Genomic DNA, 27,968 nt, shown 5'->3' on the forward strand with positions numbered 1-27,968 from the left:
TTAAAGGCCGTGAGACAAAATTAATGAATGGGGAATTGGGTTTGGCATTTGCCTCACGTTTACTACTTGGCACATTATCCAGAACCCTAGTAAAGTGGAATCCTCAGTCCCTGGGACCTGCCCCAAATCCCTCTCCAGCCTGAGTTTTTTTTTTTTTTAAATTTTATTCGTTTATTCATGAGACACACACACAGAGGCAGAGACATAGGCAGAGGGAGAAGCAGGCTTCCAGCAGGGAGCCTAATGTGGGACTTGATCCCAGGACCCTGGGATCACGACCTGAGCCGAAGGCAGACACTCAACCACTGAGCCACCCAGGCACCCCTTGAGTTTTTTGTTTCGCTTTTTAAATATCAAATAAAAGTACACATAACATTTGCCACCTTAATATTGTGAAATGTACAGCTCAGTGGTATTAAATACAGCCTTGGATGTTTGGAAGGAGCACAGAGCTAAGCATAGGAGCCCTGGATTCAGCCCACATGAACTTGAACTCCTGGCTCGGCCCGTTACTATGTGGCCTTAGGCACGGAGCTCTCTATTGGAGACTCAGCCTTGTCATCTGCAAAGAAGAGATACTCACAGCATTGACTTCGCAGCGTTGTAGGGCTGGAAGGAGGCCATGGGTATGAAGCACTTGGCAGTGCTTGGCTCAGAGTCCCTCAGTACATGCTAACCATTGTTGTTATTCTAGAGCTTGGAATTCAGAATCAGAATCGGGTTGGATTTCACTCACAAGGTCACATGGATACAGCTGGGTCCTGGACACAGCTTCAGCTGAATCCTGAGCAGAGCCTCCAGGTCGAGGGGTCTGTGAAGTGCTCCTGGCTGTCAGGACTGAGTAAGCCCTCTGTTCTCTATTCTCTGGGGCTGGCTTTCCATTCCCCTGCATCCCTCAGGGTTAGGGGAGAGGGGGTGCTGCTTCCAGCCACAGGACTGGACTGAATCTCGGTATCTATTGCTTGTCTGGGGCATCTCCTTATGGCACATGTTTCTTTGGATATTTCCTTTTTTTTCCCCCCTTGGATATTTCCAAACGCCCACTACGTGCCAGGCAGTGTGTTAGTCACTAGGGCAGTGCAAAGATGGATACAATTAGGACCCCTCCCTCAAAGATCTTACCACCTAACTAGGGGACTATGATGGGCATGACTATGCCACTTACCCAGCTGATAAGTATTTATCGATCACCTACCATGGATGCAAGATTGTATAAGATTCTGATTGAGTCACAGTCATAGAAATCCACAGGAGGGAGGTGGTGGTGGTTTGGTCATGACCCAGCTAACTCAGAGCTTGGTCTCCAGAAATCATGACAAGATGGATGGATGGAGTTGGTTGGGAGGCTGGCTGGCAGGGAAGCTTTCCCACAGTAGGAGATCTAGCCAAGGACCTTGCAGAATAGAGCTGACTCACTAGAGATGGTGCAAAGATATAGTCCTCAGGTTCATTTGAGAGTCTGTGAGGCCATTAATCTGGCTGTATGTGAGGGATTCCTTTAGGGCCTGAGTAGGAAATTTTTTTTTTTTTAAGATTTTTATTTATTTATTCATGAGAGGCACAGAGAGAAAGAGGCAGAGACACAGGCAGAGGGAGAAGCAGGCTCCATTCAGGGAGCCCGACGTGGGACTTGATCCTGGATGCCCAGGATCACACCGCGGGCTGCAGGCGCGCCAAACCGCTGTGCCACCGGGGCTGCCCGAGTAGGGAATTTAAATGGCTATGGGACACAGGAAAGAATAGGACCTGCGTGGAGGCTGACTGCTTATCCTCTGGGGTCTTTACACCTGAATGCCTCTTGGTTTACCTTCCATTTGTGCACTTTTGATAGAGACACAGGAACCCAAACCTGCTTCTCTTAGGGGGAAAACATCAGTGCAAGCATGCCAGCTGATCCCCAAGCTCTGAGACAGGGAAGACTTGGGAGTAGAGGGCGAACCAGGGGACGCAGTCTTCCTCAGGGGGACACCCACTTCTCACTTGAACCCGTTCCTTAGTGTAAGAACATGAGCACACCGTTTCCAGCTCTACTGATGCATCAAAAGCTAGAAATCTGGCTCTTACTGTTTTTGAAATGAACCTCTCAAATCTAAAGTAAATATCAACTCTGATTTTCCAAAGAAATTGCCCACCAGTTGAAACACACTTTCAAATTGTAGCTACCAGTCTGTAACTTCTCCTCAGGGAACCAAGAGAGAGATCAGGTTAGGAAGATTGGGTGAAGCTAAGTTTTATGTGCCCTCGAATGCTGTGCTAAAGAGTTTTGACTTGAGCTCATTAACAGCTTCAGTTTTTACCAAAAACCTTCTTTGAACAGGCGTGTGACTTGATACAGAGGTTTGGGGACCGGTGAGGTGTACAGGGGCATGTGAAATAGCGAGGAAGCAGTCAGAGTTGAAGGTCACTGCAGTCAGACAGGTTTGTGGCAATGCGGTTGAAAGAGGGTGGCAGCGGGATGAGCAAAACAGAGCGGACAAGAGAAAGGTGAAGTGTACCAGGCACGGGAGGATGCGGGAAGCCGGGGGGCCGCGGGAGCAAAACTGAGCGAGCCTCTCTCACCCCAAAGGGCAGGGCCCGCCAGGTCGGGTGGGGGCCTGCAGAGGTTCCAGAAGCCGGACCCACGGTCCCGAGGGTTCAGGAGCGCCAGGGCCCGCCCGGCGCCACGCAGCCCGGGTCTGCTCCGCTCCGGCCCAGCAAGCGGCTCCCTCTTTACGGAACAGGCGGTATGAGCGAGTCGCCCATAAGGTGGGGGTGAAGCCACCCACCGGCTTCTCGGGCGGCTGTGGGGACCAAGGGGGAGGCGGACGGGCCGGCACCGGGGAGGGGGCGGAAGGCGCAGGCGCTCTCGGAGCCGGGGCTCCCGGAGGGTCGGGGTCCCGGGGGGGCGGGGTCGGGGTCCCGCGGGGGGGAGGGTCGGGGTCCCGGGGAGGGGGGACCGCCCGCCCGCCTGCCTGCGGGGAGAGGCCAGGAGCCGCCGGGCGGCCACGATCCGACACCTCCGCGCTCCGCGCTCCCGCTCTGGAGCCCCGGGGGCCCCGCCCTCTGCGCCCCGAAGCCGCCCCGCGCGCCCCGATCTGCGAGCCGGCCCCGGGGCGCCCCGAGTCCGGCGGCGGCCGGAAGTGCGCGCTCCTCCCGCCCCTGGCACGGCCTCTCTAGCAGCCCCGGGCGCCGGCGTCTCAGTGGGAATAACCCCTTCGGCCCCGCCAAGGGCTGAGTTGACTTGTGTTCTCCCTGCGCAACCGTTCGGTTCCCGAACGTGCCCTTATCTAAAGGACAGCGCCCGACTTGCTGGGCTCGGGGGCCTGCTCGGTTGAGGTGCTGGGCCGCCTCGGGCAGGTTATTGAACCTCTCTGAGCCTCTGCGGGCCGATCTGTGAAATCCCCGTATCTACCGCAAAGGCGGCTGTAAGGATTCAGTGAACGCGTAAAGGACTTAGAAGAGGGTCTGTCGCTTAATCAGTGCTAGTAAATGCTAGTCGTCATTGCTACGATTTTTACTGCGCCCTTCGGAAAAAGGCAGGTGCGCGAGGGTCAGTGTTGTGGCATGAGAATGAAGAACGTGATGGACATGATAAAAGCTGGTATTTATGGAGGGCCTTCTTTGTGCTGGCTTCCTGACACCCCTGTCTCTACAGCCCTAGGGCAGGTCTGTGAAGCCAGTATTAGTATTCCCATGTTATGGAGGGAGTTAGGAACTGAGGGGATGTGGGGGTAGGGTTTGAACTCAAGGCCCTCTGACTGCAGGGCACATGGTTTTTCTTCTCCTCCACACTGCAGCTCTGATTTTGGAAACCTTTTCTGGAAATTCTGAACCGAAAGCAATAGTGCTGTCAGACCCAGATGCCCCGCTAATCCAGAGCTGAGGAGGCTGTGCAAAACCACCCAGTTCCCAACCAGGCTGATCTCAGTAATGAAGGCGCTGCCCCAGCAAGGATGCTCTCCTTGCTTAAAGACAAGTATGCTGTGACCTTCAAAAGAAGCAAGTTGCAGACATCCAAAGAGAGAAAGGCACTGAGGAAATATATATTTTAAAGTTTATTATTATTATTATTATTATTATTATTATTATTATTATTTTAACAATATCTACACTCAACTTGGGGCTGGAACTCACCACCTGGAGATCAAGAGTCACATGCTCTTCTGACTGAGCCAGCCAGGCACCCCTATTTTTTTTTAATGATTGATTGATTGATTGATTGATTTTAGACAGAGCACGCAGGGGGAAGAGCAGAGGGAGAGGGAGACAGAGAGCCTCAAGCAGACTCCACTCTGAGTGCAGAGGCCCATGAGGGGCTGGATTTCCTGATCTTGAGATCACCACCTGGGAAGAAACCAAAAGTTGGATGCTCAACCAACTGAGCAACCCATGCGCCCCCAGGCACCCTTATTTTTTAAGGATAAAGTAAATTCCTGTTTTCATGTGCAAAAATGATTACCAAGCAGTCCAACCTTTGACACAACCTGTGGGAACCTCAGGGACCAGTCCGGCCTGCCATTTCTCCCTGCTTCTCGGGGTCCTTCTGGGCAGTTTCCGCTGGGCTCCAGTGTTTAGTACTAATAGCCTTTCATTAGGGTTCATGGAGCCTGGAGGACATGGTCAGGCTGTCCATGCCTTTCGTTCGCTAGAGATTTAGTACCTTGATAGTCTTGCAGGAAGGCAGCTGGGGAGAGTCCCAGCATGAGAACTGTGAGGGCCAGGGGTGGGTGACCCTGAGAGATGAAGAACCAGAGACTTTCTCACCTCCACACCCTTGGCCATGCCACTCCCTCTACCTAGTTTAAGCTTTTGGAGGGCAGGACATTGTCCATTTTGTCCTCTGCACCCTAATACCAGGGAAGTGTGAGGTTTTCCCAGGGTCACTCCACAAGTTAGTGGTTTAGTCAGAACAGGGCTCTGGGTATCTCATGTCACATACCCAAGGGTGCTATGAAGAGTCCGGCGCCTCCCTGGTCTGGGCCATATTCACTTTCTTCAGCGAGAAAAATCATGCCCTTACAACACAGGATAGAGGTTTTCTAATAAGGTTACTTTTTTAAATTTCCTTTTTTTAAATTTTATTTATTTGACAGAGAGAGAGTGTGTGTGCAGCAAAGGGAGCAGCAGGAAAGGCAGAGGGAGAAGTGGGCTCCCTTCCTGGGCAAGGAGCCTGATGTGGGGCTTGATCCCAGGACCCTGAGATCATGACCTGAGCCAAAGGCAGATGCCTCACCATCTGAGCCACCCAGCCGCCCCTACATTTTTCCTTTTCAATTCTTTTTATATTTAGGGGGGAAAATTCACATAATATACAAAGGCAAAAAAGCAAAAATGGGCTGCCCTCCTGCCTCTGCCTGTCCCGGGCCCCCGTCCTCATCTCCTGAGCACTGTGACTGATTTCTTGTGTGTCTTTCTAAAGATAGTCTATGTATATGCAAGTGTCTCCTTTTAGAAAAACACAAATATGATAACGCACTGCAGTCACTTGCTTTTCCCCTTGCTTCTTTCACATAACAGCGTATTTTGGAGACTGTCTCGTGTTGGTCTGTACATGGCTGCTTCCTATTTTCACAGCTGCTGAGTATTCTGGTATATGGATATGCCATAATTTATTCAGTTGACTTCCCTGTTAGTGGACATGTAGATTATGTTCAGTCTTTTGCTATAGAAGCAACATTTTGCTGAATAGCACTGTGAAGACATCTTTGTGTGCACGTGCCACCATGCCTGTAGGCTCTAGAAGTGGAGTTGTTGGGTCAAAGGGTGTGTACATTTTAAATTTTGATCAGTGTTGCCAAATTTTCCTTCCCCCAAAAGAGGCAGTGCAGATGTCTACTCTCTACTAATGTTTGAGAGTGCCTGATTCTCCACATAGTCTATAAGCAAACTATATTTGCAAACCTCTTAGGTTAAAAATAGTGTTTTATGGGTTGTTTTTTTTATTATGAGATTTCTTGGGGTTTTAAAAAATTATTTATTTATTTCAGAGAGAGAGAGAGAGAGAATGAAAGCATGAGCTGGGGGAGGGGCAGAAGGAGAAGCATACTCCCCAGTGAGCAGGGCCCTGATGCAGGCAAGGCTCAATCCCAGGATCCTGGGATCATGACCTGAGCAAAGGCATTTGCTTAACTGACTGAGCCACCCAGGCACCCCTGAGATTTTTTTTATAACAAACACTGGTAAGAGGAAATAGTTAGATATTAGAGGTATAAAAAATTTTAAAGAGCATTAATCTTTGACTCAATCCTCATCTCCTGAGCTGACTTGGAGAAGTAAAATGAGAAAAATCGCCAATGAGCAATTGACACCTGACTCATTGGAGAAGAGATACAAAATCTGGAAACAGACCAATGAAGTACCTACCAGTTTTCAAAACAAGGGAAGGATATTAATAACACAAGCCAAAGGTCAGAAAACGTGATGTTTAACTCAGTTGGACTCCTAAATCAGACCGTCAGATAGATGATTCACAAGATGGCCTGGTGCAGGGAAGAATAAGAATCTCGAATCCTACAGGACTGCATTAAATCACAGCTCTTACTAGCAGGGTAACCTTGGGGAAGGCACTTCGTATATCTCTGAAATTTTATTGTGTCAGTGTAAAAAAGGGGCAGCAATAGCTACCTGCCAGAGTTATGGTAAAACTAAAATAATTCATGTCAAATGCTTGGTACAAAAGATGTTAGCTAAAATGAAAGGAAGAAGGTCAAATCCAAGCCCTCTGGGATTATAGGCCCTAGACCCCTGATTTCTCAGGGAGATGATCTGGAGACAGAACAGCTGGACACAAGCACAGCTTGATTGCCCCTGTGAAAGGCAGGCTTTCCAGGTGGTCGGATCTCAAGGGTGAAAAACCAAACAGCAGACACTCCACATATCATCCCCATACAATGGAAAACAAAGCCAGGGATCCCTGGGTGGCGCAGCGGTTTGGCGCCTGCCTTTGGCCCAGGGTGCGATCCTGGAGACCCGGGATCGAATCCCACGTCAGGCTCCTGGTGCATGGAGCCTGCTTGTGTCTCTGCCTCTCTCTCTCTCTCTCTCTGTATGACTATCATAAATAATAATAATAAAAAAAAGGAAAACAAAGCCATCTTCTTGCCAGTGTATATCTCAAGGGCCACCCTGTTCTATTCTTTGTGAATGGCTCCTGGAGCTGGCAAGGAGGAAATATGTGTATCTACCAACCCCCTAGAGCCAAAGGACATATGTTGTAGCTAATCCCCTTATTGGGGTTGCTTAAGGCCGGGGTGTGTGATTTGTAACAGTGGCTTTAAAAGCAGGGGATAATTAGGGGATAGGGTTGAAGACATGGTCCTCTGAATTACAAAATGTCATTTTGATGAGGACTGACAGAACTTTCTCCCGAACCTCACATGAATTACCTAACCAACTTCTGCTTGGGCCTCTGGAAAGCTCAGCAAATGTGTAACTCACTTTTAGGAATTCTATCAACAGGGATCCCTGGGTGGCGCAGCAGTTTGGCGCCTGCCTTTGGCCCAGGGCGCGATCCTGGAGACCCGGGATTGAGTCCCACGTCGGGCTCCCGGTGCATGGAGCCTGCTTCTCCCTCTGCCTGTGTCTCCGCCTCTCTCTCTCTCTCTGACTATCATGTTATCATTTCCCCCTTTATTTTCCCTCTGCCTTTTCTGGTTTTGGGTTTGTTTTTTGTTTTTGTTTTTCTCTTGTTAATGACCCTTTATCACTACTACTATAGTCAGTGATAATTGCCGATGCTGAGCAACTGTGGGTCTTACTAGATGCCAGGCACCTGTCCTTGGATATGTGGCTCTGTAAATGCCTCGGGTCCTTTTTTGAAACCAAGCAAGGTATAAATAAAGAAACAAGCACAACTGCCAGACTCCCTCATCTCCTTTATGGTACCCACTTAAAGGTGGCTTTTTATTTTTTTTTTTTAAATTTATTTTATTTATTTATTTATGATAGTCACAGGGAGAGAGAGAGAGAGGCAGAGACACAGGCAGAGAGGCAGAGAAGCAGGCTCCATGCACCGGGAGCCCGACGCGGGACTCGATCCCGGGTCTCCAGGATCGCGCCCTGGGCCAAAGGCAGGCGCCAAACCGCTGCGCCACCCAGGGATCCCTTTTTTTTTTTTTTTTTTTAAGGGTGGCTTTTTAATATCTGATTTAATATCTTTTTAATATCTATACTGTCGTATATATTAGAGAAAGGCTGCACATCCCTGACTTCATAGTTCTCCTTATGGACCTGTATTTGGAAATGAACAAGTCTACAAAGCAAAACAAAACCTCTTAGCAATCAGAAGCCATTAATCAGGTGATAATAACTTTACAGAAGTCAAATCCTCAGAGCCTGGTAAGGAAAGCAGAGATCACTAGAAGGCCATAGAGACCTGTAGTCCCAGAGTACTCTCACACACTTTACAAGGTGAGAACAAGAAAAAGGAATGGCGGGTCGAGTGCTCACTTGTGCTGGACCCTGGTCTGAGCGGGCATGTGACAGTGCCTTTAACCCTAGGAAGTAGGAATGATTTTTCATGGTTATAAGGTTACTTACTAGGTTCACAAACCAAGGAAATGTTCTAGATTTCACTTAGATGGACTTCAGCAAGGCATGTAATCAAATCTCTCCTCACATCCTTTAGGCAAGACAGAGACTGAGTATTCGGCATTTATTTTATATTTTTTAAGGTTTTATTTATTTATTCACGAGAGACGCAGAGAGAGGCAGAGACACAGGCAGAGGGAGAAGCAGGCGCCGCCACGCAGGGAGCCTGACACGGGACTTGATACCCGGTCTCCAGGATTAGGCTCTGGGCTGAAAGCGGCGCTAAACCGCTGAGCCACCTGGGCTGCCCCATATTCTGCATTTAGAGTCACAACAGATTATAAGGTTATGCATCACCAAAGCCAGGGAAATTCTCGTAGATTTGACCCAATATTTGTATTGCTAGGAATGTCTTTTAAGAAAACAGACAAAATTTCAGAGATATATATCCTCAGAGATGTTGACTGAAGTTTTATTAGAACAAAAACAGGAGACTGTAAATATTCAACAACATGGAAATGATTGAACAAAATATGGTGTACATAGAAGGAATTGTGTAGATGGCCATTAAAGTTATGGCCGTGAAGACAAGGAGCAAAAACAACCTATAACTAAGTTTAAAAAAAAAAAAAGCTTAGAAAGAAATACAACAAAAGGCAAAAATAGTTGAAATAGGCGATGAAAAATGAGTAATTTCACTTTTTTAGTAATTTCACTTTTTAATATTTTCATTAGTTATTTTTCTAGCGCAAAAAAAAAAAAAAAAAAGCCAAAGATGAAAGCTGAAGGTAACTACCAGGAAAAAAATTAACGGTCAGTATGTGCACACACCTCACTCAGTCTTCACACTCTGGAAGGGTTATTTCCCTATTTTACAGACAAAAAAACGGAGATTCAGAGAAGGTCCAGTAATTAGAACAAGGTCTCACAGCTGAATGTGACAGAAACAAGAATTGAAACAAAGTCTGGCAGCTTTCCAGTTCCTACCCTTACACTGCCAGCTGTCTCACGACAGAGGACCACTGCCAATCTGTGGTGTCTTTCAGTGCTTTACAGAAAGGTGCCCCCTCAGGACAGACAAACTGCAGAAAGATCCCGTCTCTGGGCAGGCAGCCCCCGCAATGTGGCCTTCAGCTGGTGGATTAAGTCTAGGTGGAAATGCCATGGTATCTGTCCCCGGAGCCGGTGACATAACCTGTACCGGCATCCACATGGCAGGCAAGGTGTGCCCAGGTGGCATCAGGTGTCTCTGCCAGTGGGTTGAGACAGCACCAGGAGAAAGGTGGTCCTTCCTGTTCTCCTTTCCAGGAGAACCCTTTGATTCCACCCAGGGCAGGGTCTCAGGTTGGTGCGAGGCTTTTATCACCTCCTAACTCCCACTGTGCCTCTGTCTCTGTCACTCTTTCTCACATACACACAAAATGAGCCCCTTCATCAGAGCCTTCCCCTAATTGTGCAACAATATATTGATGGCACTTATTAACATAATTTAATATTGAATTTTAAAAAAGATTTTAGGGCAGCCCAGGTGGCTCAGTGGCTTTGCACCACCTTCAGTCCTGGGTGTGGTCCTGGAGACCTGGGATCGAGTCCTACGTCGGGCTCCCTGCATGGAGCCTGCTTCTCCCGCTGCGGTCTGTCACAGAGGCACAGACCGCCTGTGTGTGTGTGTGTGTGTGTGTGTGTGTGTGTGTGTGTGTGTGTGTGATGAATAAATAAATAAAATTTAAAAAAATAAATAAAAAAGATTTTATTATCTGAGGGAGAGAGCATGAGCAGGGGAAGGGGCAGAGGGAGAAGCAGACTCCTCCCTAAGCGGGGAGCCTGATGTGGGGCTCGATCCCAGGACCCTGAGATCATAACCTGAGCCAAAGGCAGATGCTTAACCAACTGAATCTCCCAGGCACCTCTAACTGAATTTTTAATTGTAAAATTCACATAACATTCATAATTTCAATCATTTTGAAGTATACAATTCAGTGACATCTCATACATTTATCTATAGTCATCATGTCTATCTAGTTCCAGAACACTCCATCACCTCAAAGGAAGTCTTGTACCCTTTAAGCCACCACTCCCCATTCCTACCTCTCCCCAGCCCCTGGCAACCATTCATCTGCTTTGTGTCTCTCTGGATTCACCTGTTCTGGATACTTCATATAAACAGAATCATAAAATAGGCAGCCCCTGTATATCTATTACATTGCACTTAACAAAGTTTTCAAGGTTCATCCATGTTGTAGCACATAGCAGCAATTTATTCCTTTTTATGGCTTAATGATATTCCATTGTATGGATACACACCACTTTTTGTTCATATATTCATACCTTGATGGACATTTGGGTTGTTTCCACTTTTTGGCTATTACGAATAGTGCTGCTATTGAGCATCTGTGTACAAGTTTTTGCGTAGACATACGTTTTCATTTCTCCTGGGTACAGACCTGGTATTGCTCTGTCATAGGTAGGTCCTATGTTTAGGAAATTAGGAAATTTTTTGAGGAATCACCCAGTTGTTTTCCAGTGGCTGCACCATTTTACATTCCCACTAGCAATGTATGAGGGTTGCAATTTCTCCACATCCTTACCAACACTGGTTACTCTCAGGTTTTTAGAAAGTATTATTATAACTGTCCCTGTGGGCGCGAAGAGGGATCTCACTGGGGTTTTGATTTGCATGTTCCTCATGGCCAATGATGTTAAGCATCTTTTCATGTGTTTGTTGGCCATCTGTAGATCTTCTCTGGAGAAATGTCCTAGCTCTTTGCCCATGTTTTAATTGAGTTGACTTTATTGTTGAGTTTTTATAGTTCTTTCTTTCTTTCTTTCTTTTTTTAAACATTTCTCATCTTTTTTTTTAATTTTTTTTATTATTATTTATTTATGATAGTCACAGAGAGAGAGAGAGAGAGAGAGGCAGAGACACAGGCAGAGGGAGAAGCAGGCTCCATGCACCGGGAGCCCGATGTGGGATTCAATCCTTGGTCTCCAGGATCGCGCCCTGGGCCAAAGGCAGGCGCTGAACCGCTGCACCACCCAGGGATCCCTCTTTCTTTCTTTCTTTCTTTCTTTCTTTCTTTCTTTCTTTCTTTCTTTCTTTCTTCTTTTTTTTTCTTTCTTCTTTCTTTTTCTTTTTTTTAATTTTTATTTATTTATGATACTCACACACAGAGAGAGAGAGAGGCAGAGACACAGGCAGAGGGAGAAGCAGGCTCCATGCACCGGGAGCCCAACGTGGGATTCAATCCCGGGTCTCCAGGATCGCACCCTGGGCCAAAGGCAGGCGCCAAACCGCTGCGCCACCCAGGGATCCCTTTTCTCTCTTTTTCTTTCTCTCTTTTTCTTTCTCTTTTTGTTTCTTTCTTTCTTTCTTTCTTTCTTTCTTTCTTTCTTTCTTTCTTTCTTTCGAGGGGCAGAGGGAGAGGGAGAGAATCTCAAGCAGGCTCCACACTCAGTGAGATCATGACCTGAGCCGAAAACAAGAGTCAGACCCTTAACCGACTGAGCCATCCAGGTGCCCCTACAGTTTTTTATACATGCTGGATACTAGTCCCTTACCCGACACATGGTTTGTTAACATTTCCTCTCCCATTCTGTGGTGTCTTCACCAGCTTGATACTTTCCTTCGATGTACAAAATTTTTAAATTTGATTCAGTCCCATTTACCTATTTTTTCTTTTGTTGCTTGTATTTTTGGTATCATATCTAAGAAGCCAATGACAAATCCAAGATCATGAAGATTAACCCCTAAGTTTTCTTCTAAAAATTCTATAGTGTTAGGTCTTTGAACCATTTGGTATTACTTTTGCCTTGTATTTATTTTTACACTTATAATTAGCAATTTTCTTTTTTTTTTAAAGTCTCATTTATTTAAGTAATCTCTACACCCAATGTGGGGCTCAAATTCACAACCCCACAATCAAGAGTTGGATGCTCTTCTAACTGGGCCACCCAGGCTCCCCAGTAACAAGCAATTTTCTTTTTTTTTTTTTTTTAATTTTATTTATTTATTCATGAGACACACACAGAGAGAGGCAGAGACACAGGCAGAGGGAGAAGCAGGCTCCATGCAGGGAGCCTGACGTGGGACTTGATCCTGGGTCTCCAGGATCAGGTCCTGGGCCACTAAACCGCTGAGCCACCCGGGCTGCCCAACAAGCAATTTTCTATTTATCACACTGACATTGAGTTTCCTTCTCAGATATGTTTCTTTCAGTGAAGACAAACACACTGAACTGAAGAAAAATATCAACACCATACAGGGTACCCAGATGTGGCCAAGTTGGCTAGTAAAACATAGGAATCCCTGCAGTCAGTTTGTGACAAAAGCTGAGGATGGTTCTCTAGGAGACGATGTAGTTTAGGAGAGAAGAGGAAGAATTTAGCTGGATTCTGAAGGAGGGAAGTCTCAGACTCGCAGTCAGAAAATCCAAGACCTATGGATCCCAAGTTCTCATGGATGCTCTGTGACTGGAACATGTTGCCTGTCTGATGTCCTGTTCCCTCATGAATAAAAAGGTGAGGATAACTGCCTCTACCAAGAGAAACAAATGCCTTAATGTGAGTGAAATCATACGTTATAAAACAATCAATGAGGGTGAATACCAGGGCCCAGACTTAGGTTGGCTGGCATTTGAACAGGACTCTGAAGACAGACAAGACTTGTCTGTGTGGAGGGGAGAAGGAGAGGCCTTCTAGAAGAGGCCAAGGGAGTCAGTGCTTGATGAAAGGCCCCAGAAGCAGGACCATCCTGTGTTGGGGGAGGGTTGGGGTGGAGCCTGGGACATACATTGCATGACAATGGGGATTACTGGGGGGTGCGAGGGCACTGAGCAGAGGAGGGAAAAGGCTGGTTGGTTTCAAACAGGACCAGGTGCTCTGGCATTGAGACTTCTCCAGCCACAAGTCTAGGGTCCTTGGGGTGTGCCAAGGGTAGAATCAGGCTTCAAGTGTTTGGGAGCTTACCGATTTTTTTTTTAAGTATTGTAACCGTGTGTGACAATATAATCCTCTCTTCCATCTGTCTTCAATCTCCTTTCCCATGCTTAGGCTGCAGTAGAGCATCTGTTCCAGGGGGAATGGGGACCTCTCTTGAAGGTTAGTCCACGCGTCACATATGGGTAGGAAATCAGTTGAATTTAATTTAATGTGACTTGGATCAGAACAAACCTGAAAAAGAAATCAATGTGTTATTTTAACCCATGATCTCCAGTCCAGCATTATACTGTAAACATTTACCATTTATTTACTTTTTTTTTTTTTAGATTTTATTCATTTATTCATGAGAGACACAGAGACAAGGCAGAAACATAGGCAAAGAGAGAAGCAGGCTCCCTGAGGGGAGCTGGATGCAGGACCTTATCCCACGACCCTGGGATCATGCCCTGAGCCGAAGGCAGCCGCTCAACTGCTCAACTGCTCAACTGCTGAGCCACCCAGGCGTCCCAACATTTACCATTTAAAAAGTGACTTCTACAAATTGGAGATCATCAAACAAAATCAAAGAATCCAAAGTTAAGCCTTCCTCCTATCCCAGATCCTCAGGCCTCCTCCCCAGAAGTCACTGTCCTTTCCAGGCACTTATGTATCCTCTCCAAATAGTCAAGAATACACAAAAGTTTTCCATATGGTCAGACTCTTACCATTGAGAACATTTGATCTGAAGTGTCATTTTGCAGATGAGGTGACTGAGGCCCAGACACGTGATGACAGAGCTACTTCAGTTCACACCTTCATGAAAATACTTAGTAACAAACAATATACATATATCTTATTTACTTTAATGTTTTATTTATTAAAAAAAAAATTTTAAGTAGGCTCCATGCCCAACGTGGGGCTTGAACTCATGACCCTGAGATCAAGAGTTGCATGTTTTACTGACTGAGCCAGCCAGGTGCCCCATATTTATTTTTAAATTATACCTTAATTATACCTTATTTTTAAATTATACCATGCCTACATTTACATAATATATAAATATGTATTATTCACCCAATTATGTGACTTTCTATAGCTTAATCAAAGTTATTGTTAAGATATAAAATTATAAAAGTTCTTAATTTCCAAAATTAAAAAACAAAACAAAAACCTTCTCTACTGATGATAAGGACTGAAGGAGGCATTCTGAGGGTGAACACACTGGTGCTTTTTTGGAAGAACCTTGGGGGACCAGATGGGTGGGAAGAAGCCAAGGGAGCTGGAGGCAGGAGAACCTGTCAGAAAGTTACTGTGATCATTCAGGGATGAGAACCAGGGCATGACAATGGCCTGGGGCAGGGCAACAGAAGAGGTGGGCAGACTCAGCAAAGTGCCATAGGCCTGAGGACTTTCTAATGAACAGGGTACAGAGGAGGGCCGCTCAGGCCTTGGGGAGCAGGATGACTAGGTATCACGGAGAGCAATGAAGCTGGTGAATCTGGATGACCGTGACATGGACAGGTCTGTTAGGCAAATGGACAGAAAGAACAAGGCCTCAAGGTCAGGGACAAGGTTAGCAGCTGACATGGAAGGGTTTTTGGAACTGACCACATCGAATAGGAAATGTCTGAGGAAGAGAATGTAAAGGAAGGATGTGGCTCTGAGCCTTAGGGACATGGTGGTTAGAAGGCACCAGGAGGGTAGGACTCGATGTGAGAAGTCTTAGGGAGCCACTGAAGGTTTTTTTTTTTTTAGTTTTTTTTTTAATTTATAATAGTCACATAGAGAGAGAGAGGCAGAGACCCAGGCAGAGGGAGAAGCAGGCTCCATGCACTGGGAGCCCGATGTGGGATTCGATCCCGGGTCTCCAGGATCGCGCCCTGGGCCAAAGGCAGGCGCCAAACCGCTGCGCCACCCAGGGATCCCAACTGAAGGTTCTTGAGCAGAGGAGTGACCCGATCCTGGACTCTAGAGGCAGACAGGATCTCCCAGTCCTGGGACCCTGCTCTTGTTCTACAGTTGAGGACCACATTCCCAAGAAGCAGCCCCTAATACACCCTGTGGGCATGCACATCTCCAGGAAAGAAGGCCCATCTGGTCCTGGTGGCACTGGCTAGAGGTCCCCTGCCTGGCAGCTGTCCCAGTGAGAAGGGTGGGGTCAGAAGCAGGCTTCTCAGGTGGCAGCTCCTCAGCTCTTGCATCCTGCCTAAGAATGGCCCTTCCATAGAGCAGAGGATTGGAGTCTCAGGTCACGGCCCCAGATCCTCTGAAGTTATGCACTCCCCGTCTCTCTCAGGACACACTTTCCAGGCTCTTGGCTCTCCTGCCCAGTGGGCCGGGGGCCGTGCACTCTGATGAGAGAGAATGAGGCACCCTGGCTGACTCTGAATTCTAGTATCTCATTTAACCCTCCTGTCCCTTTGGGAACCAAACCTCATCCCCTTTTCAAAGATGCACCCAAATCTCCAAGAGGCAAAGTGAGTTGCCCAAGACCACCACACTGAGCAGTGAGGACAGAGCAGGGTCCGGACAGGGTCCACCTACAGGACCTCACCACTTTCACACAACCCTGGGCTCAGAACACAAGGGCCCACATGGCTAAGGGGCCACGTGGAAGGCTGCCAAGCTGTGGCCGAGAAGAGCATGGCGGTGGTCTACCCGGGAAAGCCAAAGGGAGAACAGTCCTCATTCTTCCAGGTGTACTCTGCCAGGAGGGTCTCCTTTCTGTCTAGCGTCCCAGCTGACTGTAGGTGACAGGACAGCATACTGTCACCTACAGTCAGTGCACCCTTTGCTTCCCTAGGAGCAGGACAAGCAAACTGTTGCTGGAGAATGGCTTGGCCTGAACACCCTTGCCAACTGATTCCTCTCTCCAGCTCCTGGAGTAAGGTGAGGGAGAGGATGGCGAGGCTGAGCGGCTCACACTCTGGTCCCAGACACACATGAACCATTCTGAGAGTTGTGGTTAGTAGCCATGTGGTTCTAATGTCAGTGTGCCTGGATCTGAATCCAGCTCTGTCACTTGTTAGCTGTGTACCAGGGACTTACTCTATTGTCAGAATAATATTGGTTTCACAAATTATTGTGAAGGTTCATAGAGCCCTTGGAATAGCATCTGGCACATAGTAAGTACTCAATAAATGTAACTACTCAGAAGACATCATCCTCATACTTACCACTCTGAACCTGGGGAGCACACCAAGGGGCACAGAATCAGCACCTACCATGAAGTGGGTGTTGGAGCATCAACAGTGGAAGATCAGGGATATACTGAAACCACCTCTCAGCCTCAGGGTTGGAGACACAATAGGAGTGACAGGGACTGACACACTGGAAAGCCAGTGGCCTTGTAAGGAAGGAAGCTACTGCTCAGCCAGTGGCTCCCATGTGCACATTTGGGTCTTGTTGCCACATCTTTGGATTTTCCAAAGAAGTGGGAAATCTGGACTTGCATGTGAAACATACTAATTTTTTTTTTTTTTTTAATTTTGTTTATGAGAGAGAGCTAGGCAGAGACACAGGCAGAGGGAGAAGCAGGCTCCATGCAGGGAGCCCGATGCGGGACTCAATCCCGGGTCTCCAAGATCACGCTCTGGGCTGAAGGCGGCGCTAAACCGCTGAGGCACCAGGGCTGCCCTAATGTGTTTCTTTTTAAGATTTTATTTATTCACGAGAGACACAAGAGAGAGAGAAACAGAGACAAAGGCAGAGGGAGAAGCAGGCTCCCTACTGGGGGGACTTGATCCCAGGACCCCAGGATCTGGACCTGGGCCGAAGGCATACACTCAGCCACTGGGCCACCCAGGTGCCCCAAACGTACTGATTTTTAAAGGTGGCGATTCATTCAGTTAAACATGCACACACACCAGGAAGGTTGTAGGCCAAATCAAAATCTGGGAGCCTCCAGGTGCAGCTTTCCTCTCCGCCCCCCAGACTTACTGCCCCCAGGCCAGGTCAGGCTTTTGCAGTGGTTCAGTAGCGAGGGCCAGATCCACCACTAAGATCCCGATCCCCAGTCTGCCTCACCTGTCTCTCAGAATGACGGGGGGGCGGTGGGGCGGGGAGTTGTCTGAACTATGAATGTGATTATGAAGCCAGAGCCCAGTTTTACCTGACTTGGCCACATCTGTCCCGCCTAGGGGCTGATCCAGAAATGGATGGAGGAGGCAGGAGAATGACTTCATCCCATGTGTTGAGTGAACTGAGCACCTACTACATGCTGGGCACTGTTCCAGGAGCTGGGGAGACAGCAGGGAAGCCAAGAGACCAAGCCCCTCCCTTGGTGGTGCTGACGTGAAGGTGTGCGGTGTGCGTATGCGTGTGAGGGAGGCACAGGTGCACACAGACGAGTTTGCCGTCTCGCAAACGTTCTGTCAGGGGGTTTGCTGCCTGCTGTGCTGTGAGAAACAGAGCAGAGAAGGGGAGGCCAGGAAGGGCCAAGGCCCTGAGGTGAGAGTAAGGAATCGCAGGTGAGGGAGCCAGAGATAAGAGGGGCATGTGCCTGGACGGGAAGGTGGGTGAAGAAGACAGCGCTGAGAAGCGAGCAGACGCAGGACCCGGGGCCCCTCTTCTCCTGGTGACCACACTCTGCACCCCAGATGTAGCCCAGAGGGACCGCATCTTCTTCAGCAATGTGTGACACACGGTTTGTTCCTCGGCTTGCTCCCTCGCGTCCCTGGACAGCTAGCCCCGTTCACTTTCTCCTGTGACTCTCCTGTGTCTATAGCTTCCACACTGTCAAACTTCTTGAGATCTTAAGGATAGAAAGCCCAATTCCTGTTCCCCTCGGAGATCTCTCCACCACCGTGCTCCCCGCACTGCCCCACTGCCCGGGCTTCACCAGACAAATATGGGCAATGGCAGTAACGACCTGGCCTTTAAGTGAGTTACCTCACTTCTCACAGCTCAGTTTCCCCTCCTGTAAAATGGGGATGGTCTCAGATTGTGGTGGAGAGGGATGAGATAAAGGCTATAAAAATTGGGAGCCTAGGTCACCTGGGCCTTGGGATTTGAAAGGTTTCTCCTGCTCTGAGCCAGGTGCCCCTGAGTGGCTGGGAAAGGCCCCCCCCAGGGCAGGGACACCCCCCCACACACACCCCACCCAACTTCCCTCCAGCCACCACGGCAGCTCTGAGGGGGCTAACAGGAAAGAGGCAAGGCAGGCTGCAAATCCCTCCCAGCTGGGCTTGTCCCCTCAGCCCAAACTCCAGTTGCCTGGACTTACTACTCCATTTAAGCCATTTCTAGTCTGTAGGCTGTTCCCTGTCGGCACCTGTCGTGCTCCCACCCTACAACCCAGGCATCTGAGCCCCAACCCTGGGTCTGAGTCCCAACAAAGGCAGGCCCCGGGGGGACCAGCAGCCACCAAATCGGAAATGGGGCTTTCCGGGAGTGGCCGGTAGAGCCCCTCTGAGATGGATAGTGACCAGCAATCCAGAGACCCCCCCACTAGCATCTGGGTTCCCCCGGAGGCCCCGCTCCCGCTGGAGACAGAGAGAGGGGCGTCGTCTCGGCCACCTCTCTGCTCCCCGTCCTCTTTTTTTCCCAGGCTGCGGGAGGCAAAGGGTTAAATCCCATAGAGCTGATGCTCTGACTCCAGGCTAGAGGGGCCCGGGAAGCTGGGGTCACTTCCTGCTCCGTCCCAGTCACCCTGAACTGGTCCCCGGGTCCTCAGCCTGGGATCACCCCTTGAGAAGGACCCCAGAGTCCTCGGCGTCCAGCCCGCCCCCCGAGTCAGGGCATTCAAGGGGTTAAGTCCCCTGGGGCTGGATTCTGCCTTCCGGCCTTCCCCAGACCCCAGAGCCGTGAGTTGGGGACGCCTGGGTTCCTGGGGGGTGGCCCGGAGGGCCCGGGACGGCCGCCGGGAACAATGGGGCGCGGGAGGCGGGGGCGCGCGGGCCTGCGCCCCCTCCCCGCCCCGGGCGCCGGTGGGGTGGGGGCCGGGCCGGGGCCGCGAGGGGCCGAGGATTCTGGGAAGAGCGCGAGGGTCTGGCCGTGGGGGAGGGGAGGAGGGCGTGAGCATTCTGGGAAGAGGGAATTGGGCCGCCGGCGGGCCGGGGCGCAGCGAGCGCCGGAATCCCGCGGGCCCCGCGGGCCGTGGGAGGCCAGGATGCCGGGCTCCGGCCCCCGAGCCGGAAGAGGGTCGCGGGGAGCCGTCCGAGCAGCGGTCCGGGGGTCCGCGCCGAGCTGGTGCGGGCGTTGGGCGCGGGGGCCGGGCCAGGGCGGCTGCCTTCCCGCAGCCGCCTTCGCGTCAGGGTCACCCTGGGCGGCTCTCCGCACCTCTGTGCGAGGCAGCCTCCTCCTCCCGCCCTTCCCCTGCCCTCCGCGGTGAGGCCGGCCGGGGTGCAAGGCCGGTGCCCGGGGCCTGCGCCTGGGTGGGCTCCCGGAGCGCCTCCCCGCCTCCCCGCCTCCCTAGGTGTTCCCACTTTTCTGCTCCATGGCGGCCTGGGCTTTAACCCTTTCCCTTCCGCTCGGGAGCGCTGAGCTTGAATTTCTCCAGACGATGAGGACGATGAGGCTTCAGAGGCGCTTACCTGTCCTGGGCAGGCACAGCAGGCCTCTTCAGAAGAGGCAGCCCCCAGCTGGGCAGAGGCCCCGCTCCCAGCTCCCACCCTCCAAAGACACTTACAGATGGGGGGCAGGGGCATTTCGTGGCTTAAGGAGCTGCGGAGGTGAAGAAATTAATTTACTTCCCCAAATCCAACACCTATATCTCCTACCGCTATTTGGCAGGGTTCAGCCTGCCCCTGCTTTCACTTTGGTTGCCTCCCAGCTGCCTCCTTGTCTTTGCCATGTCTTGCACCACTGACCCCATACACAGTGCCCATCCCACACAGCCACTCAGAGCCTGGACCCTCCCCAGGGGCTCTGTTAAAACCTAAACATTGTGGGAACCTAGAATTTAGCTCTGGCGGCCTTATTCCCTCAACTTGGAATCCTGTCACCCTTTCTGGAGCGATAGCTAAGCTAGGTTTTACCAGAAGGCCACTCCGAACTCCTGTTTCTTTGGCACCAACCCCTGTGCAAAATGACCTAAAAGGCATTAGAGCAGACAGGTTTTTCAGGAACAAGGGGGCTCTCACTCATTCCCCTTCATTCGTTCAACAAAATTTATGAAGTACCTCTTATGTATCAGGCACCGTCCTAGGCACAGGATACAACAACAACAGAACAAACAAAGTAGAAGAAGGGGTGCTGGGATGGGAGTGTTAATGGGGGGCTTCCACCCAGACTGCAGGACATCGTCACTGGATGCAGTAAGCCAAGGAAAGCTGGTGGTCCTGGGCATTTCTCCATATCATGACTTTTAGGTTGTGTCCAAGCTTTCCTCCTCAGCTGTCTCCTGCCAGCAGCCCACATTTAGGAGTTTCATGTGACTCCCAAGGTCATCTTCCTCGCAGAGGCCAGGGCAAGCCAGACCCAGAACCTTGCATTTCTGGTCTTAGACCTGCCACACTTACCAGTATGTGACCTTGGAGAAATCTCTGAGTGTTGATTTCCTGATCTGTAAAATGGACAAGCTGCCTCCTGGATCCTCTTGCAGGTCTGTGGGGAGGATCAGGAGAGATAAGGATAGCATGGGCAACCGAATCAACAGCTGGGTGGCCTCCACCCACTTTCCCCTTCTCCTTCCCATTTTCTTCTCAAGGTCATCCCTGCAGAAGCCCCCGATGGCTTCAAACTGCTCCCCCCATCACCACCACAACTCTGGCTTGACCTTTCTGTGCTTGGATAAAGGAAAAAGGCCCCAGTCCTTTTCAGAGGCCCTTTCCCCTCAGGGAAATCTGATTGCTTTCTTGCTTTTTTTTTTTTTTTTTTTTTTTTAACCCTTCAAGTTTTCCAGGCACTGTCAGTTCTCTGGGCTCATAAGGCAAGTTTATTGGTCCCAATTAGCAGCCCCATTAAGGAGGAAAATTAAAGTGTTAATGAGCTTCCTCTGATTAGCGAAATAACAGGTTTCCCAGCCTCTGGGCATCAGAGGGCTGGGGTGAGCGCTTCCTTCCCCTGTGGGTGTCAGATACTTCTCTAGCCCCCAGTCTGGGTTTAAAGGGTTATGACTGATGAGCTTGTAATTACACTCTTAAATTCACCTACTGGCTTAGTTGTGATCTTAAGATTTGGAGCCGAATCAGGCCTGCAGGGGGGGGTGGGGGGCAGGGTGAGAATTCAGGCCCAGAGAAATGGGGAGGTGGGGAACTGAATGAAGTTCACAGGATGAGCACTAGTGCCCGGGCCAGCCAGCTTGGAAGTAAAGAAAAGCAGATCCGCTGCCATTGTGTGTTCCTGTCTTCTCCCCTGCCCCTCCCACTAGGGTCCCTGGAACACCGGGCAGTCCGGAGCTCTGGGATGGAGCCTGACACGGTGCTGTGGAGCTCAGGTCTTCAGGGTCCTGAACAGAGCCCCAGCGATGCTCATAGAGGTGAGGGGCACCAGAAGGGACTGCAGTCCTGATAAGACAGTGGCCCCAGTGCAGGGTGGGGCCCAGATTCTGGGGGATACCCAGGGGAGGGAAGCAAAACCCAACCCCGTGTTCTGAAAGGAGATAGGGGCTCGAGACTCCCTTTCTCTCTATAGGTACCGAGAGTGGAAATGAAGAGGAGAGCCCTCAGCAGGAAAGTTCTGGGGAGGAGATCATCTTGGGAGATCCAGCTCAGAGTCCAGAATTTAAGGACCCATCAGAGATGCCTTTGGAGAGATCCTCCCAGGATTCCTCAGGTCCTCAGGACCCCCCAACCCCACTGGATCACCCCAGCCCCTTGGACCACCAGACCCCTCTGGATCCCCCCACCCCAGAGGTAGTCCCCACCCCATCTGACTGGACCAAGGCCTGTGAGGCCAGCTGGCAGTGGGGGACTCTGACCACATGGAACAGCCCCCCAGTGGTCCCGGCGAACGAGCCCAGCCTGCGGGAGCTGGTGCAGGGCCGCCCCTCTGGAGCTGAGAAGCCCTACATCTGCAACGAGTGTGGCAAGAGCTTCAGCCAGTGGTCCAAGTTGCTGCGGCACCAGCGCATCCACACAGGCGAGCGGCCCAACACCTGCTCGGAGTGTGGCAAGAGCTTCACGCAGAGCTCGCACCTGGTGCAGCACCAGCGCACGCACACAGGCGAGAAGCCCTATAAGTGCCCCGACTGCGGCAAGTGCTTCAGCTGGAGCTCCAACCTGGTGCAGCACCAGCGCACGCACACGGGCGAGAAGCCCTACAAGTGCACGGAGTGCGAGAAGGCCTTCACCCAGAGCACCAATCTCATCAAGCACCAGCGGTCACACACCGGGGAGAAGCCGTACAAGTGTGGTGAGTGCCGGCGGGCCTTCTACCGCAGCTCGGACCTCATTCAGCACCAGGCCACGCACACAGGTGAGAAGCCCTACAAGTGTCCCGAGTGCGGCAAGCGCTTCGGCCAGAACCACAACCTCCTCAAGCACCAGAAGATCCACGCGGGCGAGAAGCCGTACCGCTGCACCGAGTGCGGCAAGAGCTTCATCCAGAGCTCCGAGCTGACCCAGCACCAGCGCACGCACACCGGTGAGAAGCCCTACGAGTGCCTGGAGTGCGGCAAGAGCTTTGGCCACAGCTCCACCCTCATCAAGCACCAGCGGACTCACCTGCGAGAGGACCCCTTCAAGTGCCCGGTGTGCGGCAAGACCTTCACGCTGAGCGCCACGCTGCTGCGGCACCAGCGCACGCACACAGGGGAGCGGCCCTACAAGTGCCCCGAGTGCGGCAAGAGCTTCAGCGTCAGCTCCAACCTCATCAACCACCAGCGCATCCACCGCGGCGAACGGCCCTACATCTGTGCCGACTGCGGCAAGAGCTTCATCATGAGCTCCACACTCATCCGCCACCAGCGCATCCACACGGGCGAGAAGCCCTACAAGTGCTCCGACTGCGGCAAGAGCTTCATCCGGAGCTCCCACCTCATCCAGCACCGACGCACCCACACAGGCGAGAAGCCCTACAAGTGCCCTGAGTGCGGCAAGAGCTTCAGCCAGAGCTCCAACCTCATCACCCACGTGCGCACCCACATGGATGAGAACTTGTTTGTATGCTCCGACTGTGGAAAGGCCTTCCTGGAGGCACACGAGCTGGAGCAGCATCGGGTGGTCCACGAAAGGGGCAAGACACCAGCCCGGAGAGCTCAGGGTGACACCCTGCTGGGGCTGGGTGACCCCACCCTGCTGACGCCACCCCCTGGAGCCAAACCCCACAAGTGTCTTGTCTGCGGAAAGGGCTTCAATGACGAGGGTATCTTCATGCAGCATCAGCGGATCCATATTGGAGAAAACCCCTACAAAAATTCAGATGGCCTCATTGCACACCCAGCCCCCAAGGCGCCTCAGTTCCGCCCCCCCAGGCTCCCTTTCGGAGGGAATTCCTACCCAGGTGCTGCGGAGGGCAGAGCTGAACCTCCGGGACAGCCCTTTAAAACGCCGGAGGGACAGGAGAGCTTCAGCCAAAGGCTGGGCCTCCTCTCCTCCAAATCCTACATTTGTTCCCACTGTGGAGAAAGTTTTCTGGATCGCGCCGTGCTCCTCCAACATCAGCTCACCCACGGCAACGAAAAGCCCTTTCTCTTCCCCGATTATAGGATTGGTCTAGGGGAGGGGGCAGGGCCCAGTCCCTTTCTGAGCGGAAAGCCCTTTAAATGCCCTGAATGCAAAAAAAGCTTTGCCCTCAGCTCCGAGCTGCTGCTGCACCAGAAAGTCCATGCGGGTGGGAAAACTCAGAAGAGTCCGGAGCTGGGGAAGAGCTCTTCTGTCCTCCTGGAGCACCTCAGGAGCCCCCTGGGGGCCAGGCCCTACAGCTGCTCAGATTGTGGGGCCTCCTTTCTTGATCGCCTGGCGCTGTCCCGGCACCAGGAGACCCACACCCAGGAAAAGTCCCCCACACCTGAGGACCCCCCTCCAGAGCCAGCCACTCTGTCTACAAGCCAGGAAGGTGAGGGAGAGGCCCCCAACCCCACGGGGAGCAGCAGCCATGGGGATGGGGAAAACCCCAAGACCCTCTTGGAAGAAAAGCCCTATTTGTGCCCTGAGTGTGGAGATGGATTCACAGAAGTCGCAGCCCTCCTCCTCCATAGGAGCTGCCACCCAGGGGTCACCTTGTGAAATGGGTCTGGAGACCAGGGGCCTCTCTCTCCCGAGAGGAACACTGGATCTCCCCAAAAATCATGTGGGGAAAGGAAGAAAACCCTATCAGGTTGTAGAGAAGTGGAGGATAAAGAACCCTGGGTAAAAATAGTGCTTTTACATCAGTGATGAAAAACCCTATAAAATTGTTGGTGGGAACCACTTATAAGGCAGTAGAGAAAAACTGTTGGGTTAGAAACCCTATAAATATGTAGGAAAAAAAAAAGCCCTTAAGTCTGTAGCAGAAAAACCCTATAAACCATAGTGGATAAAAACCCTATTAATTGTAGGAAGAGGTCCCAATACGTCTCTAGACAGCCCTATAAAACTGTATCAAAATCCTTGTGAAACTATAGGGTCATGGAAGTGCAGGGAATCCAATGGCATTGACTCAAGAGGAGTGACCTTTGGAAGGTGTAGTAGAGCCTCCCATGAACTTGTTCCACAGTGTTCTCTCCCCCTGGAGTATGGAGGGAGCCTCTCTCCCAGAAACCTTGGACAATGATACTGAGGAAAATGCTTGGGGACTAGTGTGGGGAGAGGAGAAAAATAAGTGATAAGGAGCCCCCAGGCCCACAGAGAAGAAATGACCCAGGGAACTAGGAAGAGAAAGTTCAGCTTGCTGCCCTGGGGGTTCTTTGGGGGATGAGGCTGATCTTAGGTGATTGTGTTTTAGAGGAAGAGGCCCATGGAATTCCTTATCAGGAAGAACCCAAAAATGGGGAAGGAAAAAAAAAAAGTGATGTCGAGCCTTTTTAAAGGCTGAAGTTTGGGGTGCAGAGAAACTTTAAAGAATATTGGGAAACCACCACAAAAAAATTAGGGGGCAGGGAGGGATTTCTGTTAGAGTGCTTTGAGGAACGTGAACCAAGGTGAAGCCACGTCTGGAAGGAACCCAGCAAACTCTTGGGGCTGCCCTGTTCCTCCCTGTTTCCGGGAGCTTGTTAAGCTGCAAGTGCAAGCAGATCCCAGCTCAGGCCGCCAGGGCTCCTTCCCTGCACCCAGGCAGGACTGGGGACTTCCACTCCAAGACGCTCCAGGGATGGAGGGGCCCTCCTGCTCATTCTCAGGTCTCACTGTCAGGAGGTGTCTCCTGAAACCCAACTGCCACCAGTCTTGCTGCCGTGGCAGCTCACTTCCTTGAATTCTGTCCTCAGTGGAGAGGGGAACTGCTGCTAGTCGACCTCCAAAGAATAAAGCCCTTCAGAGACTCCAGGCCTGTGTGTGGTTAAATACTCCCTAGACTTCTCCAAGTCAACGAGAGCCACGTGTGGGTTCTCTGTGGCAACGAGGGACAGCAAGTCGACAGAATAGAGCACTCTGAGTAGCCAGCAACCTGCTTTTAAACCTCACTCTTGATCTGAGCTGTTAGCAAGGCTGCTGGCGGGATGAGCCAGCCAGCACATAGTGGTGGGTGTCCAGGCACCCCCGCAGACTGGGGCATGGGTCCCTGAACAGCATATGGAGGCCTGACCACCTTCCTCACCCTGGTACTCGGAGCTCTCTGAGGTGGTGACGACCCAGCCCGATCGTGGCCTTAGGAGGGGACAGATCCCACCCCTGTGGCTCCTCTCCTCCCTAGCCAGAAACCGCCAGAGGGAAATGAAAAGATGAGAAACCCACACCCCTGCCAGGCCCATCTCCTGTCCTCGTACACCACACCGTCACACTCTTTCATTAACCCAGCCAAACCCGCTCACGTGACCGGGTGTGTGTGGCAGGAGGGGAGAGAGGCTGCTGCCCTAGGAAATGGTTGAGTGGAAACTCGTGCAACATCTGTAAAAAGAACCCCACCCCTAACCCTGGAGGCCCTTAAAGAAGGAGAGAACTCCGTCTGGCGCTGGGCCCAAAGGAAGTGCCCCCTGACCTGATGCTGGCACCAGTTGTGCACTGTGGCCCAGGAGTCAGAGAACTGAGATGCCAGGTGAGGGGGCCCTTCGGAAGTCGCATCCCTGGAGAGGGTGGCCCGGATTCCTCAGAGCTGTGGAAGAAACCTCTAATTCCATTACCTAAAAGATCAACAGGTGAAAGCCCTTCACCCTTCATCTCTCCTGCCCCCCAAAGGGATGACCTTAAATTCAAAGGATCAAAATCTAGAACACTGTAAGAGGAAAAACCCAAGGCCTGCTGGGGAGAAGGAAAAGGCAGGCCTTGGATGATTGTGGGGAGACCCTTGTCACCTCTGCATAAACCCCACCCCACCCAAGTGCCAGGTCAGGAAGCACTACTGAGAGGGGAGAAGGAGCCTGCCTGCCAAATCTCTACTGACAGAAGTGTCAACAGAGGGGGGTGTCCCATGAGACTGAGGAACAGGAGACAATCCTCCAAGTCAAAGCAGATTTTTTTCTAAGATGGTAGTAGGAAGAAACTTCAGTTGTAGAGACAGACCCCCTTGTAAAGCTAGAAACAGCTCCCCCCGGAAACAGGTCTGAGGAATCTGTCTTCAGAAGACTGGAGAGCAGCCTTTGGGGCTTGGAGGCCAGTCCAGGGCGGGGGTGGGGGAAGTGTCAGTGTGGTCAAAGGCCAACCGTAGGCCTACTGAGGACTAGGGTGTAGCATATGTAGTAGGATGCTCGCATGTTGTAGGGACGGGTGAGGGCCAGCGGTCTTGGCTCCAGTACTGAATGGATGATGTGGACATGATAAGTTGGGATCTGGGGTTTCGTAGCAGGAAAGGGTCAGAATCGGAGACCTTTGGGTCATGACCTGTTCTCTCTGGCCCACCTCCCCAAACTTCTTTACCCAGGTGCTTCCCTCCCAGAGCTAGCTACATCTTGGGAGGAACTAAGCAGGGAGCTGGCTTGGGGAGGTGGCAGTGGCCAGAGTCCCTCTGACCAGATTAGGCAAAAGCCCAGGGGACGGCCGGTGCATGCCCACCAGAACTTCGTCCAGAAGGCACAGTGTAGCCAAACCCTCTTGTCCAGCTCCATGCAGGCCTGACTTCAGAAGTGCCCTGGTGGAGGAGCCCAACAGACGGGGTCACAGAGTCATTGGTGAAAGCAGAGGGGAGAGTAGACGCTGATCTGAGCTTAGGGTGCAACTTGAAACTTCTTTGGCTATGGAGGTCACGTGGGAACACGGCAGAACTGGGCATGAATCCTGAATGGTGGGGAAACTTGAAACCATCACAACCAAGAGGTGGAATTCCATGATACCGCTCCCAAGCTGGGGGCCCCCAGACTCCTTTGCCCCCATGAGGGAAGCCCCACTCAACCTGACCTGTCCCCATGGAGTGAAGAGAGGCCCCACTTTTGAGTGTTGTGTGTCAATAACAGTGTTGTGTCACTGGTGGTCATGTTGATTAGTTGAAGAGAATAAAGGGAATAAGATTTCCCAGGTGTTTTCTGTCTTCTCTTTCAAGCCTGGAGCAAGCTAAAGGAGCCTGTCCTCCCCAGAGCCAGGCTGTGTGTGTAA

At 51.1% G+C, this 27,968-nt stretch overlaps 1 protein-coding gene across 4 annotated transcripts; it reads left to right on the forward strand.

Moving 5' to 3' along the window:
• The first annotated feature begins 505 nt into the window (after positions 1–505).
• On the forward strand, positions 506–27,888 carry ZNF629 (zinc finger protein 629). Of its 4 annotated transcripts, none has more exons than XM_041748449.1 (3): positions 506–841; positions 21,737–21,844; positions 22,000–27,888. In XM_041748449.1, exons 1-3 carry the CDS (start codon positions 670–672, stop codon positions 24,531–24,533), a joined length of 2,814 nt encoding a protein of 937 aa, XP_041604383.1. In that variant the 5' UTR covers positions 506–669; the 3' UTR covers positions 24,534–27,888. The 4 variants fall into 4 exon arrangements, with proteins under 4 accessions (XP_041604383.1, XP_041604385.1, XP_041604384.1 ...); XM_041748451.1 differs by lacking the exon at positions 506–841 and adding an exon at positions 17,199–17,724; XM_041748450.1 differs by lacking the exon at positions 506–841 and adding an exon at positions 19,034–19,229.
• Positions 27,889–27,968: the final 80 nt, after the last annotated feature.

The sequence above is a fragment of the Vulpes lagopus genome, chromosome 3 (genome assembly GCF_018345385.1).
Source record: "Vulpes lagopus strain Blue_001 chromosome 3, ASM1834538v1, whole genome shotgun sequence".
In the NCBI taxonomy this organism is placed as follows: Eukaryota; Metazoa; Chordata; class Mammalia; order Carnivora; family Canidae; genus Vulpes; species Vulpes lagopus.